Raw genomic sequence first — 16,438 nt, forward strand, 5'->3', positions numbered from 1 at the left:
AGATCTAAATGAAGCATCAGAAATAAGAACAACAGAAAGAGCACAAATATGAGTATATACAATAGACTGACCTCCACATAAGTTTTTATATGTCAAATTTGATGATTGAAACAGAAAATATAATACTATCTGACACTCAAGACAATTACATTTAAAGGTGAAGAAAATAAAGTCAAATGAAAGCAAGATTTCCATATGTCACTCAAAGCGGTAAAATGTTGACCAGTGGACTAACGTCACATGTGTATACTGTAATACCCAGAGCAAACACACACACACACACACACACACACACACATGCACACACGCACACACACGCGCGCACACACACACATGCACGCACACACGCACACGCGCACACGCACACACACACGTGCGCGCACACACACGCGCACATACACACACGCACACACACGCACACACGCACACACACACACGCACACACGCGCGCACACACACGCACTGAGGAAATCTGAAAGTAAATTAGACTCATGTACTATATCAATGTCTACTATTGAAAGAAACATAAAAGGTATATTTGATCTCAGCATCTCTCTGCATTATTTATTACAACCGAATGTGAATCTACATTAATCCCAAAATAAAAGTTTAACTTAGAAAAAGAACATTATGAAAAGGAGAAATTAGGAGGTATCAATCTTTCCAAATACTGGAGCATATTATGAAATAAAAATATTCAAACATGAAGGTCTAGTACTTATGCAAAAAAGAGAATTAACAAGCCACCATTAAAAGGAAAAAGTAAATCAATGGAATTTACTGCATTAACAGGAAATAGTAAAAATATAATTATCTCAATAGATGTAAAAGAGACTTTCACTAAATGTAAAAATGCTTTTGACTAATACCCCCTTTCACAAAGCTGTTAGGAAGCTAGAATTCAAGGGGATTTTCTCAACCTGAAAAATGAACACAAAAATATGTGGTAAACAAAATGATGCATTATAAAAAGTTATCCTCTGAGATTAAGAACCAGATAAGTATACCCACTATCATTACATCTAATCAACTTGAATTAATGACCCTAAGTAGTACAATAAGTAAAAGAGAAAGGAATAAGATACATAAAAATTTAAGAAGAAAAAAAGCTATCATTTTTCATAGATGATATGATAGTGTTTATAGAAAAATCTTAAAGAATCTTCAGGTAAACTATTAGAATAAATCAATGACTAGAGTTCACTAGAGACAAGTTTCATATACAAATCAACTATATTTTTATATATGCACAATAACAAGTAGAAAAATAAATCTAAATATATTCCCTGGTAGCTCAGTCGGTAAAGAATCTGGCTGTAGTGCAGGAGACCTGGGTTCTATCCCTGGATTGGGAAGATCCCCTGGAGAAGAAAATAGCAACCCACTTCAGTATCCTTGCCTGGAAAATCTCACGGACAGAGAGGAGCCTGGTGGGCTGCAGTCCATGGAGTCGCAAAGAGTTGGGCACGACTGAGTGACTAACACTTACTTACTTACACTTATACACCATGTATAAGATTACTGTAAATGTCGATATCTGAGGGCAAAAATCAAACAAAAGTCACTCATGATCTCTGTAGCAACAGCTACAAAACTGTGTTGAGAGAAATCAGAGACCTAAATAAATTCAGGGATACCATGTCCATGAGTTAGATTACTCAATATTGGTAAGATGTTAATTCTCCCTAAGTTGATCTAGGGTCCATGCAATTTCAATTGAAATGCTAAATTTATAAAAAAGTGAAAAGGGCCCAAAACAACCAAATCTGTCTTGAAAAAAAAAAAAAAAAGAGAAAGAGCTAGAGAACTTACACTACCAGAATTCAAGAGCTATTATAAAACTATGATCATTGCAATGACATAATATTGGTGCACACAGAGATAAATAGCTAAATGGAATGGAAAAGAAGCGGTCCAAAAACATATCTACAATATACAGTGGCCAGACTTATGAGAAAAGTAGTATGGCAAACCAGTAGCAAAACAGTTCTTTTTTTTTAATAAATGGTATTGGGTTAATGGGCTGTTTAGTTGGTTCACTTGTGTTTTATATACCTTGCCTCCAAACGCACACCACAGGCACATATCAATTCCAGATGTAATGCAGGTGTGAATATGAACTGCAGAACCAGAATACATTTAGAATAAAATATAGGATAATATCTTCATATTCTTAGGTAAACATTTCTTCAATAACACACCACATGTAATAACCAAATAGAAAGCTAAATTGGGTAAAAACTACATTAAAATTAAAATTTTCTGTTCATCAAGAGACATCATTAAGGGCATCAAAAAGGCAAGCCACAGAGTAGGAGAGACCTCAATGCATAGATTTATAAATGACACATATTTGGTTCTCCTACAAATCACTGAGAAAAGGCTGAAAACCAAGTCAAAAAATGCATGAAAGACAAACAGACACCTCACAGTGGAGACATCCAAATGATCAATAAACATGAAAAGGCGATCCGTGTTCTTAATAATTATGGAAATAAAATTACCACACTGAGAAACCATTACCCACTCCCCAAGAATGGCTCACGTGTACCCGAGTGACAATCCACATTAGTCCACTGAGGGTTGGTGAAGCAGTAACCGGGACTCTTAGGAACCACTGACAGGAGCACAAAGTGGCACCAACACTTTAGAAAAGTTTAGCAGAATTTACTAATCACACACATCCGCTGACCTAGTAATTCCACTCTGAGGTACACACACAACAAAAAGACAGACACGTGTTCCCCCAAAGGATGCATCTAAGAGTGTTTATAGCAGAATTGTTGCATTCTAAGGCACGTCAGTCATGTCTGACTACTTACAACCCCATGGACTATATAGCCCACCAGGTTCCTCTGTCCGTGGAATTATCCACTCAAGAATACTGGACTGGGTAGCCATTTCCTTCTCGAGGGGGATCTTCCCAAACCAAGAATTGAACCTTCATCTCTCTCTTATGTCTCCCACATTAGTGCCACCTGGGAAGCCCACAGCAGTATTACAGGAAATAGACAAAATCTGGAAACAACTCAAGTGTACTCCATAATAGAATAAACAAAGAGTGAGATATTCACAAAAGGAATATGATATGTCAATATGTATTAATCATATCTTTTATTTTCTATGTTTCTGGTGCTTTGATAGCTGGGCCCTGCTACCCCTGGAGAGATAGTCCCTGCCAGGGCTAGCCAATTTCTGTAACAGTAAATGACTGTCCTGCATGCGTGCTTTTAAATGCAAATTAACCAGTCCAGAGCCCACATCTCCCAACCACCTCCTCTGTGGACCTCTTACACTCTCAGCTACTATCCCCCTGCCCTAATCATCCTAGGACAAGATATTTGACAACTAGGAGCAAGCCCCACACCCTGGAGCCTGCTGAAATTACTCAAGCTAGCCAATTCTAAGCCCGCTTACCTTGCTTTGCCAATCCCTTCCTACACAAACCACAATAAAGGCTCAAGTTCACATTTCCCCTCCTCCTTCTGCCTCCTGACTCAGCCTGGTGCTTCTCCATGTGGCCCTGAATGGTATGCTGTGCCTCCTCCTCTTGGGAATTGTAATAAACTATCTTTTCAATGGCAGGCAACACAATAGAATGAATGAACTAAAACTATGTACAACAATAATAGTAAATCTCACAATGTGATGGTGCGCAAAAGAAGGCAGTTATAAAAGAGGTCAGAAAGTGAAAGTGGAGACTGAAAAAGTTGGCTTAAAGCTCAACATTCAGAAAATGAAGATCATGGCATCTGGTCCCATCACTTCATGGGAAACAGATGGGGAAACAGTGTCAGACTTTATTTTTGGGGGCTCCAAAATCACTGCTACTCTTTGGAAGAAAAGTTATGACCAACCTAGATAGCATATTGAAAAGCAGAGATATTACTTTGCCAACAAAGGTTCGTCTAGTCAAGGCTATGGTTTTTCCAGTGGTCTTGTATGGATGTGAGAGTTGGACTATGAAGAAGGCTGAGCACCGAAGAATTGATGCTTTTGAACTGTGGTGTTGGAGAAGACTCTTGAGAGTCCCTTGGACTGCAAGGAGATCCAACCAGTCCATTCTGAAGGAGATCAGCCCTGGGATTTCTTTGGAAGGTATGATGCTAAAGCTGAAACTCCAGTACTTTGGCCACCTCATGCAAAGAGCTGACTCATTGGAAAAGACTCTGATGCTGGGAGGGATTGGGGGCAGGAGGAGAAGGGGACGACAGAGGATGAGATGGCTGGATGGCATCACTGACCCTATGGACGTGAGTCTCAGTGAACTCCGGGAGTTGGTGATGGACAGGGAGGCCTGGCGTGCTGCGATTCATGGGGTTGCAAAGAGTCGGACACGACTGAGCGATTGAACTGAACTGAACTGAACTGAAGGGTGTTGGATGTCGATGTTTCCACCTCTGAGTGTAATGACCAGAACGGGGCACGAGGGATCCCTCTGGGGGCACTGGTGATGTTCTGTTTCTTGTTGTAGGTGTTGATTGCATGGGTGTGTTCTAAAAATTCACTGTGATTTACTCATGATTTAGGCATTTTTCTGTACGAGTGTTACACCTCAGTTTACATGAGAAAAACCACTAGGATTCCGTCAAAACTATATTCACATAAAACAGAGAACATTCCAAAACTGGAAAGAATATAAATAAATTATCTAACACCTCACATAATAAGTTTAAAAATTAACAATGAAAATGAATAGTAGGCAGTAGGGAGACAAGAAGGAAAAACAAACAAGTTAATTAGAGTAACATAAAATGCAACAAAATTGATTAAACAAATTAGAGCCAGTTCTTTGAAGCAATCAGTAAAAAAAATTCCATCTAGTCTAATTAAAAAATAAAAGCAGCAGCACAAAAACACAACTGAATCAATGAAAAGAAATATATTTCAACAGGTAGATATTTTTAAGTTATTTGCAAATACTATATCAAGCTTTAATGAAACATTTGAAAATGGCAGTGTTTTATAAGATTTTCTATAAAACAGGTTACTAAAAATGACTGAAAGAAATACAGAAAGCAGAAAAGAAATGTTTCAAGATATCAAAGTAATAGCTCCAACATCAACTCCCAGCTCAGATAATTTTAATTTTTTTCCAACTTTCAAGAGCTCTGTCCATACAAGGGCAAAAGAATGAGCAATTTCTTATCTATGTCATGAAGAGAGTACATCCTAATACAGGTTAAATACAAGCAACTGAGAGAGGAATTACTGGCCAAGGTCACATTCGCATCTAGGTGGAAAACTTCAAGCGCAGCAACAAAAAAGCAAAAGAACCATTATAAGAATTAGGAAGCCAAGGCCAACTGCTGGGAAAGCTCTTCTCATTTATAAAATGGAGACACAAAGAAGAGAATACCCTCTTCTTCCCTGTGTAGCTGTCTTTCTGGGCATGGAAGTTGGAATTGCCACGGCCATCCTAAAACTATGAGGGAAGCTCAGACTGCCCTGTGGACAGCCAAGGAGAAAGATGAAAACGACCAGAGCCTTTGATCTTGGCACTGAATGTCTGAAGTGGACAACGCTGGAGCTCCGGTCCTCTTTTCATGTGAGATAATGTCTCCCTTACTGTTTAATCCACTCAAGGTGAGCATTGTTACTTTCAGACAAGTACATTCTAATAATATACAAAGATGAATTACATTTATGCAGAGGAAAAAAAAGAGAGAGAGAGAAAAGAGACTAAGAATTTTTTTTAAAAAACCACTGAGGAAACATGTAAAATTTAGTAAAGCATAGGATAAATATGATGTCCTAGTCTGTGGGGAAAGAAAGGATTACTGAATAAGTGATAGAAGGAGCCAGTACTAAAAAATGTAAAAATGTAAAATGTATGATGAACCATAACACTATAATTTATCCCAAATCAATCCCATGCGGCAGACTCCACTGAAATAAAACTGAACCATAAAAATAGTAGAAGGAAGTATGGGTTAATAGTATCTACTTTGCAAACTGGGTATGGCTTTCTTAAAAAATACAAGCACATACATTTTTAAATGTCCCTATGTGAAAATATTCTCTTAACTCAAAAGCAAACAATATATGGGAACAAAATTTTGACATAAATAATTGTCAATTCTCATATGAAAGAAAGGTTACATGAGTTAACAAGAAAAATCTCATTTTGATATTAAAAAAGCAAAGGACCTGAGGTATAATTTATAAAATATGAAATGTATATGACCAATGATTACATTTTAAATGTACAATCTCTTAAAATGCAAATGTAGTAACATTATTTTTTCATAATGTTACCAAATTAGCAAGCATGTTATATCATTCAATTTTTGAGTATAGGATATAACAGAGACTTCCATATATTACTGATGCTTGTCTAAATTATTAAATCTTTCTATAATCAATTTTAAAATATGTATCAAGAACATCAAGAACCTAAAATTATTATCCTTCGCTCAACTTCTACTTACTAAAAAAATTTAAAGAAATATAGCTATAATAAAAGTATATGTATTTTGGATATTTGTCACAACACTATTCTACAAGAATATGGTGAAAATGCCTAAAGATTCATCATATGGGAAGATAAAATTAATGACAGCTCCCTGTAAGTTGAGTAATGTGTTTCCATTAAAAATCATCGTTGTAAAGAATAAAGAAGTGAGAAAATACTCCCAAGACAGCATTAAGTGAAGAAGTCAAGATATAAAATTTATGTGCAATAAATAACCATTTGATAAATATATATATTACTATCTCTATCTCTATGTACAGGGTGATGGAAAAAAGAGAAAACAAGGAAAATGCACCAGAAATGCTAACAGTATTTCTTGGTTCAGAGATTATAGCTGACTTTTATATTCCTCTTTTCATTTATCTGTATTTTCTAAACATTCTACCCTAAATGAGCATGTATCGATGCTATATCTCCAAAACAAAGTGATGTCACTTAAAATGAAATGTTTAATTGTATCTTTCCCTTTACTCAGAAGCAGCCGCAGCGCTTGTTTCGGTTCTCAGCTCCATCAAAGGTGGTTCTGCACAAGGGTTTGGAACGGTTGACATTTTACTTGGGAAACACGCTGCAAGAATGCTAATCCAAGAGGAGGGTGAAGCTTATTCCTCTTCTGTAACTCACTGTGCACAGTCGGAGTCTCTATCTGAACAGCTTAATAGACACTGAACAATTCTCAAGCTGGATCCTCCCAGCCCCACCGCCACCCACCACCCCTTCCCCATTACTGAACCCACTGCATGGCTTCAGGAGCCACTGGGTAAAGGATCCCACCTGGGCTCTAAGAGGCAGCTCCTGCTTCATTACCAGGACGCTCCTGTCTGCTGGCTGCTGCCTTTTCCACCTGGCCTCGCTGCTTAGAACTCCTGAACCCTGAGACTGTGGGACACTGCCACACCGCACAGCAGACCTGGCTAAGAATGTTAATGACGCACTTCCAAGCCCAGGGAGGGCTGGGGTCCTACGGTGTGACAATCACTACATGATGAGCAATTACTACTTTGTGAATTATCAGCAGCCACAAGGCCCTCCCGGAGACACGACATCAAGAGAGGCATTTGATTCCTGTCCAAAGCCAGCTTTTATGAAGAATCAAAATTGACAGAGAAGACAGAAAAATGCCTTAAACTAGTAAAGGAAAATGAAGCCCTCCCATCTCCCTGGATAGTTGCTGGAACAGGGAAGCTAAGCCAAGGGCATTGGTGGAACTTCCTGTCAGCAGCCTCTAGATCAATGGGAAGGGACTATGAGGCCCTAGTGCTGGCTGGGAGGAGGGCAGGCGGTCAGAAGTAGGAGGAGGAAGGGGACAGTGGGCTCGGGGGAGTGGGGGAGTCACATAAGTATATTATCCCAAGGCCAGAAACGATGGTCCAGGCTTTTGCCACGTATCTCCCAACCCCCACCCCAGGAAATTTGCCTTCCAGCCCCAGCACAGCCACCTGCTTGTTGATACCACCTAACTGAGTTTTTCCAGGCTCTGGGCCTAAGTTTCTCAAGCAGAGCTGCACAGAACACCATGGAGAGGCTGGGGACCAGAGAGACTGTTAATGTGAAGCTGAACTCCAAACCACTGCATGTCTGCTTCCACAACTGTCTAATATATTCGGGTTGCAGTAAGATACTGCTGCAACAGATTTTCTAGGACTAGAGAAAAGCAGGAAAACCACTGAGCTAAAAATTCTTTCTTAGTCTCTTGGTTTTAACTCAATTCTACTCTATGGAAAGCAGTTTAAATAAAAAAAAAAAAAAAAGCCCTTTTCTCTCTCTCATCACACCAGGGTGTCCTTTGTCCTGGAATGTCAATGCATAAAGCAAACCCACAGTCTTTCCAGATGCTTTCCGCCCACTTCCCCACCCTCCTGCCCAAGGAGACAGGCTAACCTCCACTGAGCTAGTGAATTAGGTGGATGGTGCCCATGGGAAATGAGGTTCAAAGGGCCTTCGGGAAGCTGGCAGTTTTCCCAGAGTTTTCACTGTACCAGGGACCCATATTAGTGGAACGGAATGATTTCCCCACAACAGAATCTTCAGGACAGAGAAGGGCAGATATCCTCAGCAATCACGCCACGAACAAAATGTTTCTGCTAAGCTGTAGCTCATGTTACACTCCAAGCAAGCCATGCTTCTGGAGAAGAAGTTTTCCTTCTTCCATTCGCTACATCAAAACGGTCCTGAAAACAAAATCTCATCAGAGCTAAAGCCCCCAGCTCCCTCTCAGTTCTTGGTCTTTATAAGAAGTGGATATCTCTCCCCAGACATGGAAGAGGAGCTGAGCACTGCTCACCATGCAGAGCACTGTCTCTGGCCTCAGGCTTTGGTACACAGGAGTAGAGAGGAGCTGCCATACAGGGTACTTCCAGGCAGAAAGCCAGGCCTCTCTGTGCCTCTCTGCTCTTGTGGGATCCGGGATAGAATACTCAGAGAAGGTCTAAAATTCCAGTCACCTGAAGCTGATGTAGAGTTCTCACTGCCACGTGCTGCATCAGGGTCATTACATGGACTGACCCCTCTATTCACCCAGGAGGTTCCTATTGTCTGTACCTTTCATCTGAGAAAATGAAAGTTCAAAAAAAGGAAGTGGCTGCAAAGCTCAGGAGAAGCAGAGCCAGGAGTGTCACAAAGGCCCCCAATTCAGGGAGACAACACATGTGTGATGCGTCTTTGTCCACAGTAGGTGCTCAGTGGTCCCTCCTAGGCTCCCTCTGTCCTGTGCTTTAAACAGCTTTCCCTGTCCCCACCTTTGAAAACTTTCCTACAGGCGGTCTTCACTAATCCCATCCCAGCTCCCGTCAGGCGCTGAGGACATTTGCATGGACAGCTCCAGGGGACCCTCCTTTGGAGATTTCCATCTGAACAAAGAAAGCCAACTAGATATTTGTAAGGCTCCAGTAGGAACAAGCATCGACCCCCAGGACAAATGTCAAGCCAAGTCCTGTGGGAGCTAGATGTGACTTTCCAACAAAGCCTGGCCCTGGCCAGGTTGCCTGGTAATCACCCATGCCAGACAGCTCCAAGCAGAACACAAAGATAATTAATGTTTTGTCTGCAGTTACACAGCGAGCGGGTGACATAGACCTTTGATTTTGCCATACCGTACTCCTTCAACAAGAACGCACTTCCTGGATGAGATAATTTAATTAGTATTTGTCCGGCACCCTGCCGTGAAAGGCGATCACCCACTCCTTCCATCTTCTGAACGGGCTAAGTAAGGTACAGTCTCTTGATGCCTCTTAATCTAAAACGTCTGGGTGACTCACCCTTCCCGAGAGTTCCCTGCAGGGTATTTACTTTAAGAAAACATGCATTTGCTCCTTAATTTAAACAGTTCCTCTTGATTTAAATCTTAAAGAAACGACTTGGTTTGTGTGTGTGTGTGTTTACTGCTGTTGTTTTTCAATATAGATAGATGGATATATGATATATTCATATACTAAGATCTGATATATTCATATATTAAGATATATAATATCTTTTCAGGGAACCCTGACCCTTCCCCACCATAAGCGCATCCGGTCATCAGTCCTCTATCCACTCTTACTGGCCACAGAGATACAGTTGAGGGGACCTCCTCTGCGATCAGGATCACTCATCTCTGTACTGCCTTTGTGTGCCTCTGAACCCTTCCCCTCTCACCTGCTGCCCACCTTAAACTTTATTTTCAGGTTGCCCCGCTTTCCCAGGCCTATCCCTCCCAGCCCCACCTCCCACCAGGAACGACACCCAGCCTTGCCTTTAAATGCTATCCTAGACATGTGCCACTCATCCCCATGCTTCCTCCTCGCTTCCTCCTGAAACCTCCCAGACCTTGCTTTAAGGCACCCTGGGCCTAAATAACAAACATTTGCTATGGTAAATCCCATTCCCTGCTTCCCAGATAACTTCTCCTTAACAGAGATAAGCTGCCAGGCAGACAGATAACAACGGGGATATGCAGTTATTAAGGGCAGATTTTAAAATGACAAAAGGATACATTTAAAAATAAAGCCCACTTGAAAATCAGCTTCCCTTCCAACTCAATCACATTCAGACCTCCTGCTCCGCAGCTCCTCATACCGAGAGATTCCAGCTCCCATTGGCTTCAGGGTACTGGAGGAGCGTTGCCATGGCAACACGGAAGGCCCCGACACCTGAAATGGGAAGTGGAAGACACAGTATCTCTCCCTCTCTCAGACACCTGGAGTGGCCAGCATGACCCCAGTCAGCTGCCTAAGTCGAGGCAGGGAGCCCTACTCCTAACATTCCCACCCAGTGGTGGGATCTTGGGGTTAGAGCTGAGCTAAAAGAAAAGGGATGCATACTAAGCCTCTTTAGTCGTGCCTGACTCTTAGCGGCACCATAGATTGTAGCTCACCAGGCTCCTCTGTCCTTGGGACTCTACAGGCAAGAACACTGGAATAGGTTACCATGCCCTCTGCCAGGGGATCTTCCCAACCCAGGGATTGAACCTGCATCTCTTACGTATCCTGCATTAGGCAGATGGGTTCTTTACCACTACCACCATCTGGGAAGCCCCTCCAAAAGGGGATGGGGGCCAGCAAAGAAGCCAGCAGACAGGGCCTGGTTATCTAGGAGCTCAGAGGGACACCTGGGGATGAAGGCAAGGACCATGGCAAAAATGAATGTCACCAAGGCAGGCAACTCCTTTCACACCAGAGTAACTGAAAGGGCTCCCTGGTCCTGGCTTCCCCTTGCCAGGTAGGAGTCCTAGCACAAGCCAGTTTCTGTTGTGGCTATCTATGAATATCCAGACCAACCCTGACCATCCATCCCCAGGCTCCCACCCACCAAGTCTCATGGCTCGGGGCAACCCTAACAGACATCGCAGGTCATCTTGGACAGTGCAGGCCACACTCTGTCTTTCCAAGGCTTCACACCGCAGTCACCAGCCCCCTCTCTGATGGCACAAACAATCCTCTGAGCTCCCCCATGTCATCGTCACCATTGCCTCATAATCACTTATTGAACTTCCTATTATTTGACCAACTCATGACTCTACTTTCTACTGAATGGGCTGAAAGTCCCCCATCTGCACATCTCACATGGACACCCAGCCATCCCAGCTTCTCCCTAGCAAGCCAGTCCTTCTCCCCACATTCTAACTGATGAGGGTTCCCATCGTGCTTTCTAGCTCTCACACTGTCCATGACTCCACAGATGTGTCCTTCCATGGAGTCCTCAAGGAGACAACTAGAGAATGCCTTCCCAGATTCTCAGGACTCCAGCATCATGTAAGCCCTTCCTGCCCCGCTGTTGCCCCCAGTCATGCTGGAGGCCAGGCTAGAGGGCTCTCTGTCAGAGGTTTACCCCATGTATTGAGAGTTCACCATGCCCTTCATCTCCAGGAGACTGTCATTAGTAGATATGTCTTCCTCTCAAATGTATAGAAACATGTGTGTGTGTGTGTGTGTGTGATTGCAGGAGCCTCTGCCTGAGTCTATACCAATCAGCTTATGCTTTCCTGATTATACTGAACCCTGTGACCCCTTTACATCATGGGTGCTCCCATCTCTGGCTCCAACAAGCCAACGAGTGGTCCTCCTGTGCAGGCCATTTCTGGGAGAGCATCACTGAATAGCCAGCAACTGCCCTTCCCTGCACCCCCACCATTGGCCCCACACTGGCTCATAAGGACCTCATCTGAGGTCCCTTGCTGGATAACTGTTCCACCCCCCACCCCCAACCCCAGCTTGCCACACTGACCTCTTGGCCCCAACTTCTTGTTAGAATCTTGATTTCACAGGCCTCCCTTTCAACTTGGAAGTTCCAACTCTGGGTAAAGGCCACCTTGCCGGACCTCAGCCCTGAAAATGCACCCCCCGTGTGGAGAAGGATGAGACGATGTATCACTGAAAGGGGTCCTCAGGCTTGCCACTCACCTCAGCACCAAGTCAAAACAAGCCAAAGCCCACCATGAACTCTGTGGCTCACCTGTCTCTCACTTCTGTCTCCAATGGGTGCCAGCACTGCCTGCTTCTCACCCTCCATGGGGCTCATTTTCCATTTTTTGGCTTTGCCTCTCTCTTGGATTGGGAGATATTCTCTAGCCATAACCTCTGCCTCTTGCCTCAGTAAGAGTCACACCTGTTCTTGCATTTGGGATGATTTCAGCCACTCCAGGAAAATGCATTGCCCTTTCTGGTTTCACCCAGGACCACAGGGTGGGTCCTTCAGGCCCAAGCAGTAGGACCAATTGGCACCAGGGGTCCCTGCTGCACTCACAGACAGCATTGGTATCACTTTGGAGCCTCCTCCTCACCACACCCCATAAACACCAGCATCAACAGCAGCAGCCGCAGAGAGAGACTGGAGAGGGGACTTCTGTGCTGTTCACCATCAGCTCGGAACACAGGCCCAATACGCGGCAGCAGGAGGAGAGAGAGGTGGGCACGCTGAGGCTTACCTTCCTCATGTCTTTACCAAAGGTCTCACTGTAGGTCGTGCCAAGGATCTCAAACTGCACGTAGGGATTCGAGCTGTCTTCCCGAAACTCCATCACGCCCGTGAGGCCAGTGATGTGGCCCTGCAGGAGAGAAGGAAAAACCATGGGAGGATAGTCAAACGTGGATGGAATCCCAAAGGCAAGGAAGAAAAAGGAAGTGGTTGCCAAGAGGGAGACAGTCACGGTCTGGGCAGCAATGGACACGCTGCAGTAAGAGCAGAGAGGCTGGCGGTCCTGGGGCCTCCAAGCAGGACCAGCACTTCCTAGGCCATTGCTCACAAGCAACGTTCCCCAGCTTTGCCCATCATTCATGCCGTTGATATGATTACAGCATCTGCTCTGTGCCACACACGTGCCGGCCCTGAGATTACAGAAAGACAGCTTTCGTCCCCACCCTCCTGGAGTTTACAGTCTCCCACTGCAACCAGCTCCAGGAGCTCACCTTAGCCTGAGCCAAGGAAGGCCAAGGTCAGCGAGAGCCATCTCAGGCATGTGGTGGGAAGTGCCGGGACAGTGAGTGTGAACATTAAAACCAGCTCAAATCCTGGCTTTGCCACCTTGGGCAAGTCATCTCCCATCTCCCAGCTTCAGCCTGCAATTAACTAAGTCCACATCACAGAGCCTGCAGGGACCAAAGGAGAAAATGTGTACAAAGTGTGGTGTCTGGTACAGACCAGATGGGGGGTGCACTGGCCCTCAACCTCTCTCTGGCAGTCCCATGAGGCTCTGGAGGAGCAGGGGGCAAAGGGGTTGAGTGAGCCTGGGCTGAGCCCTCTTCTTCCTTCAAGCCTGGGGTGAGGGGTTCTCAGCCAGCCTTGATCTCCCACAGACTGTGAGTCGGGAGAGTCCCAGACAGTGAGCTGGCCCCAGAGGGGCCCCTGCTCAGACCTGGCTCAGCAGATTCAAACCAGTATCAGACTACATTCACTGCTATCAAAACCATGCAGAATTTATTGTGACTAAGACTTCTGGCACTATACTGCTGCTAAGTCGCTTCAGTCGTGTCCGACTCTGTGTGACCCCCTAGACAGCAGCCCACCAGGCTCCCCCGTCCCTGGGATTCTCCAGGCAAGAACACTGGAGTGGGTTGCCATTTCCTTCTCCAATGCATGAAAGTGAAAAGTGAAAGTGAAGTCGTTCAGTCGTGTCCAACTCTTAGCGATCCCATGGACTGCAGCCTACCAGGCTCCTCCATCCATGGGATTTTCCAGGCAAGAGTACTGGAGTGGGGTGCCATAGATTTCCCTAAATGTCCTTTTGAAGCCTCTCAAAGCCCATTCATTCTAACAAGTCTTGTGTGGATTGCCCAGTTCATGTCAGTCTAGTCTTTTGATGGATTTAATGTCACACCTAAGCCTATAGGACACACAGATGTCCTACATGCTGAGGTGTGACACAGAATCCACCAAGTCACAGGTATGCTGATGCACACATAGGCGTGCACAGACAGACACACGCACATGCACACAGACACATACATAGTGTGCTCTTGCATTGACACTGCCAACCGAGACAAACTCTCCTGGGGACAGTGGCAGCCCGCACAGTGGGTATCTGGCAGACATGAGAGAGCCAGGTTCCTTCACTATTTTTCTTACTTGTGATCTTGGACAAGTTACATAACCTCTCTGAAGTCTGATCACCTTATATAAAATGGACATGGTAAGACATAGTATTAATGGACTCAATGGACATGAATGTGAGCAAACTCCAGGAGATAGAGGAGGACAGGGAAGCCTGGTGTGCTGCAGTCCAAGGGATCGCAGAGTCAGACACGACTTAGCGACTGAACAACAACAAATAACACATATTCCTGAACCCCAGCTCACCAGCCCTCAAATGCTGGGACAGGAAGAGTGGCCAGGGGAGAGGCCTGGGAGGGGCCTGGCTGGCTGACCACAGAAACAGCTCAGCTCCCCAGAAGGGGCAGAGAGTGGGGATGTGCGGAGGGGCCTGTCTTTTGCCTTGGCCAGGAAGTTACCCCTTGCACACACCTTCTTGATTGTGTCTAGCATAGACCTCCCTCCATTCCACGGCTTGGTGGACTTGCGGATACAGTTGAGGCTTGCCATGCTGTGCCACTTCCGGTCCTCCAGCTTCCTGTGGAAGGCGTTGGCCAGCATCAGGACACTGTCATACAGGTAGAGGTTGGAGATCTGCAAAGACAGACATGCAATGCATTTGGCACATTCCCAGGGATGGGGAGAGACCAGTAGAGGGCTGGAGTGACCCCGGATGCCAACACTGAGAAGTGAGGCCCGACAGCTAGGCCATGATCCTATGGCTTCCAAGTGGCCATTCAAGCACCCAGCTGGAGTCTTCAGTAGAATCAGACCTGGTCCTGCTTCAGCAACTAAAGTGGGGGTGGATCCATGTATCAGTGGAACCAGGGTGATCAGAACCATGACTGAGTCTTGGACACGGCTCTATGGAAGACTGGAGGGGCCATCCCACTCAGGTATTACAAAGGATGGAGGGAAGGATGGGCAGAAAGCTCGGTCTAGGAGGATTAGGATAAATGGTGGGGAGCGTTGTAGGGAGGGCACCATAGTAGTAGAGGCATGAAGGTGCAAGGAAGCTGGGCCACATGGGGAAGGTTCCACCAGCATTTTTGGCAAAGGATGAGACAGTAAAGATTTTACACTTTGTGGGCCTTATAGTCTCCTTTGAAACTGCTCAGCCATGCTATTCTAGTAGGAAAGCAGTCACAAATGATACCGTGATTCCTATGCAATGAGTCAGAAAAACCCAAATGAACTTTTTGGCCAAACCAATACATAAACAGAGGCTGTGCCAATAAAACTTTACTTAGAATATAGACAGTGAGCCACAGTTTGCTAACCCCTGAGTTGGAGAGACTAAAGACAGTTCAATATGTCTGCATCAAAGGGACAGTAGGGAGGCAGGGATCAAGGATGGAGCCATGCAGAGCCTTGTGAGCCATGCTAAAGAGGAAAAACGTAGGTGGATTCAGGATCTGTGCCTGAAATCAGATCTGTGCCTTAGAATGGTCACTCTGGTCCCTGGACCTCCACCGAGGGTGCTGTGGTGGCCTGAGTGACTCTGGCAGCTTCTGTGAGGGTCCAGAGGTCATGGAGCCTGCCCTGCAGTGATGTCCCTGCCAGCCAGGAGATGCACTTGGAAGTTGCTGCTGTGAGCATGTGAGAACTACTCCTCAGCTTAGCTGTGCACAGTTCAGCTGGATCTTAGAGGAGAAACAGCCCATCTCGGAACTCTCGAGATCACAACAATGAGGGAGAATTCATAATAACAGTGAGCAGAGTGGCCCCACAGCAATGAGAGGCAGGGGTAGAACCGGTCTGGGAACCCTCCTGACCGTGAGTATGACCCTGACGTGCATGAGCCTGGACTCCAGAGGTCACAGGAGCCCTCGGTGGGGAGGAGGTCAGCCCTGCATCATCACCCTACCCCAGCCCTCTCTGCTCCTCCAAGGGTTGACATGGAGCATGAAGGGAGGTTACAAGGTAACGTCCATCCCGGGTCAGATTTGTGACCCCTCGGGG

General features: G+C 45.1%; 1 protein-coding gene and 1 long non-coding RNA gene across 6 annotated transcripts in view; one reads left to right on the forward strand and one right to left on the reverse strand.

The window, feature by feature from the left end:
* GRID1 (glutamate ionotropic receptor delta type subunit 1) overlaps positions 1-16,438 on the reverse strand; it is a 685,448-nt gene that overhangs the window by 203,165 nt on the left and 465,845 nt on the right. For all 5 annotated transcript variants that reach the window (XM_024986927.2, XM_059882689.1, XM_024986926.2 and 2 more), the window contains 2 exons: positions 14,909-15,070; positions 12,876-12,995 (listed from right to left, as the gene is read on the reverse strand). In XM_024986927.2, coding sequence (XP_024842695.1) covers positions 12,876-12,995; positions 14,909-15,070 — 282 coding nt within the window. The remainder of the gene's footprint in view (positions 1-12,875; positions 12,996-14,908; positions 15,071-16,438) is intronic.
* On the forward strand, positions 11,616-12,390 carry LOC132344149 (uncharacterized). The gene is made up of 2 exons (XR_009493275.1): positions 11,616-11,703; positions 12,216-12,390. It is a non-coding gene; the product is annotated as an uncharacterized lncRNA (long non-coding RNA).

Source organism: Bos taurus, chromosome 28 (assembly GCF_002263795.3).
Source record: "Bos taurus isolate L1 Dominette 01449 registration number 42190680 breed Hereford chromosome 28, ARS-UCD2.0, whole genome shotgun sequence".
NCBI classification, from domain to species: Eukaryota; Metazoa; Chordata; class Mammalia; order Artiodactyla; family Bovidae; genus Bos; species Bos taurus.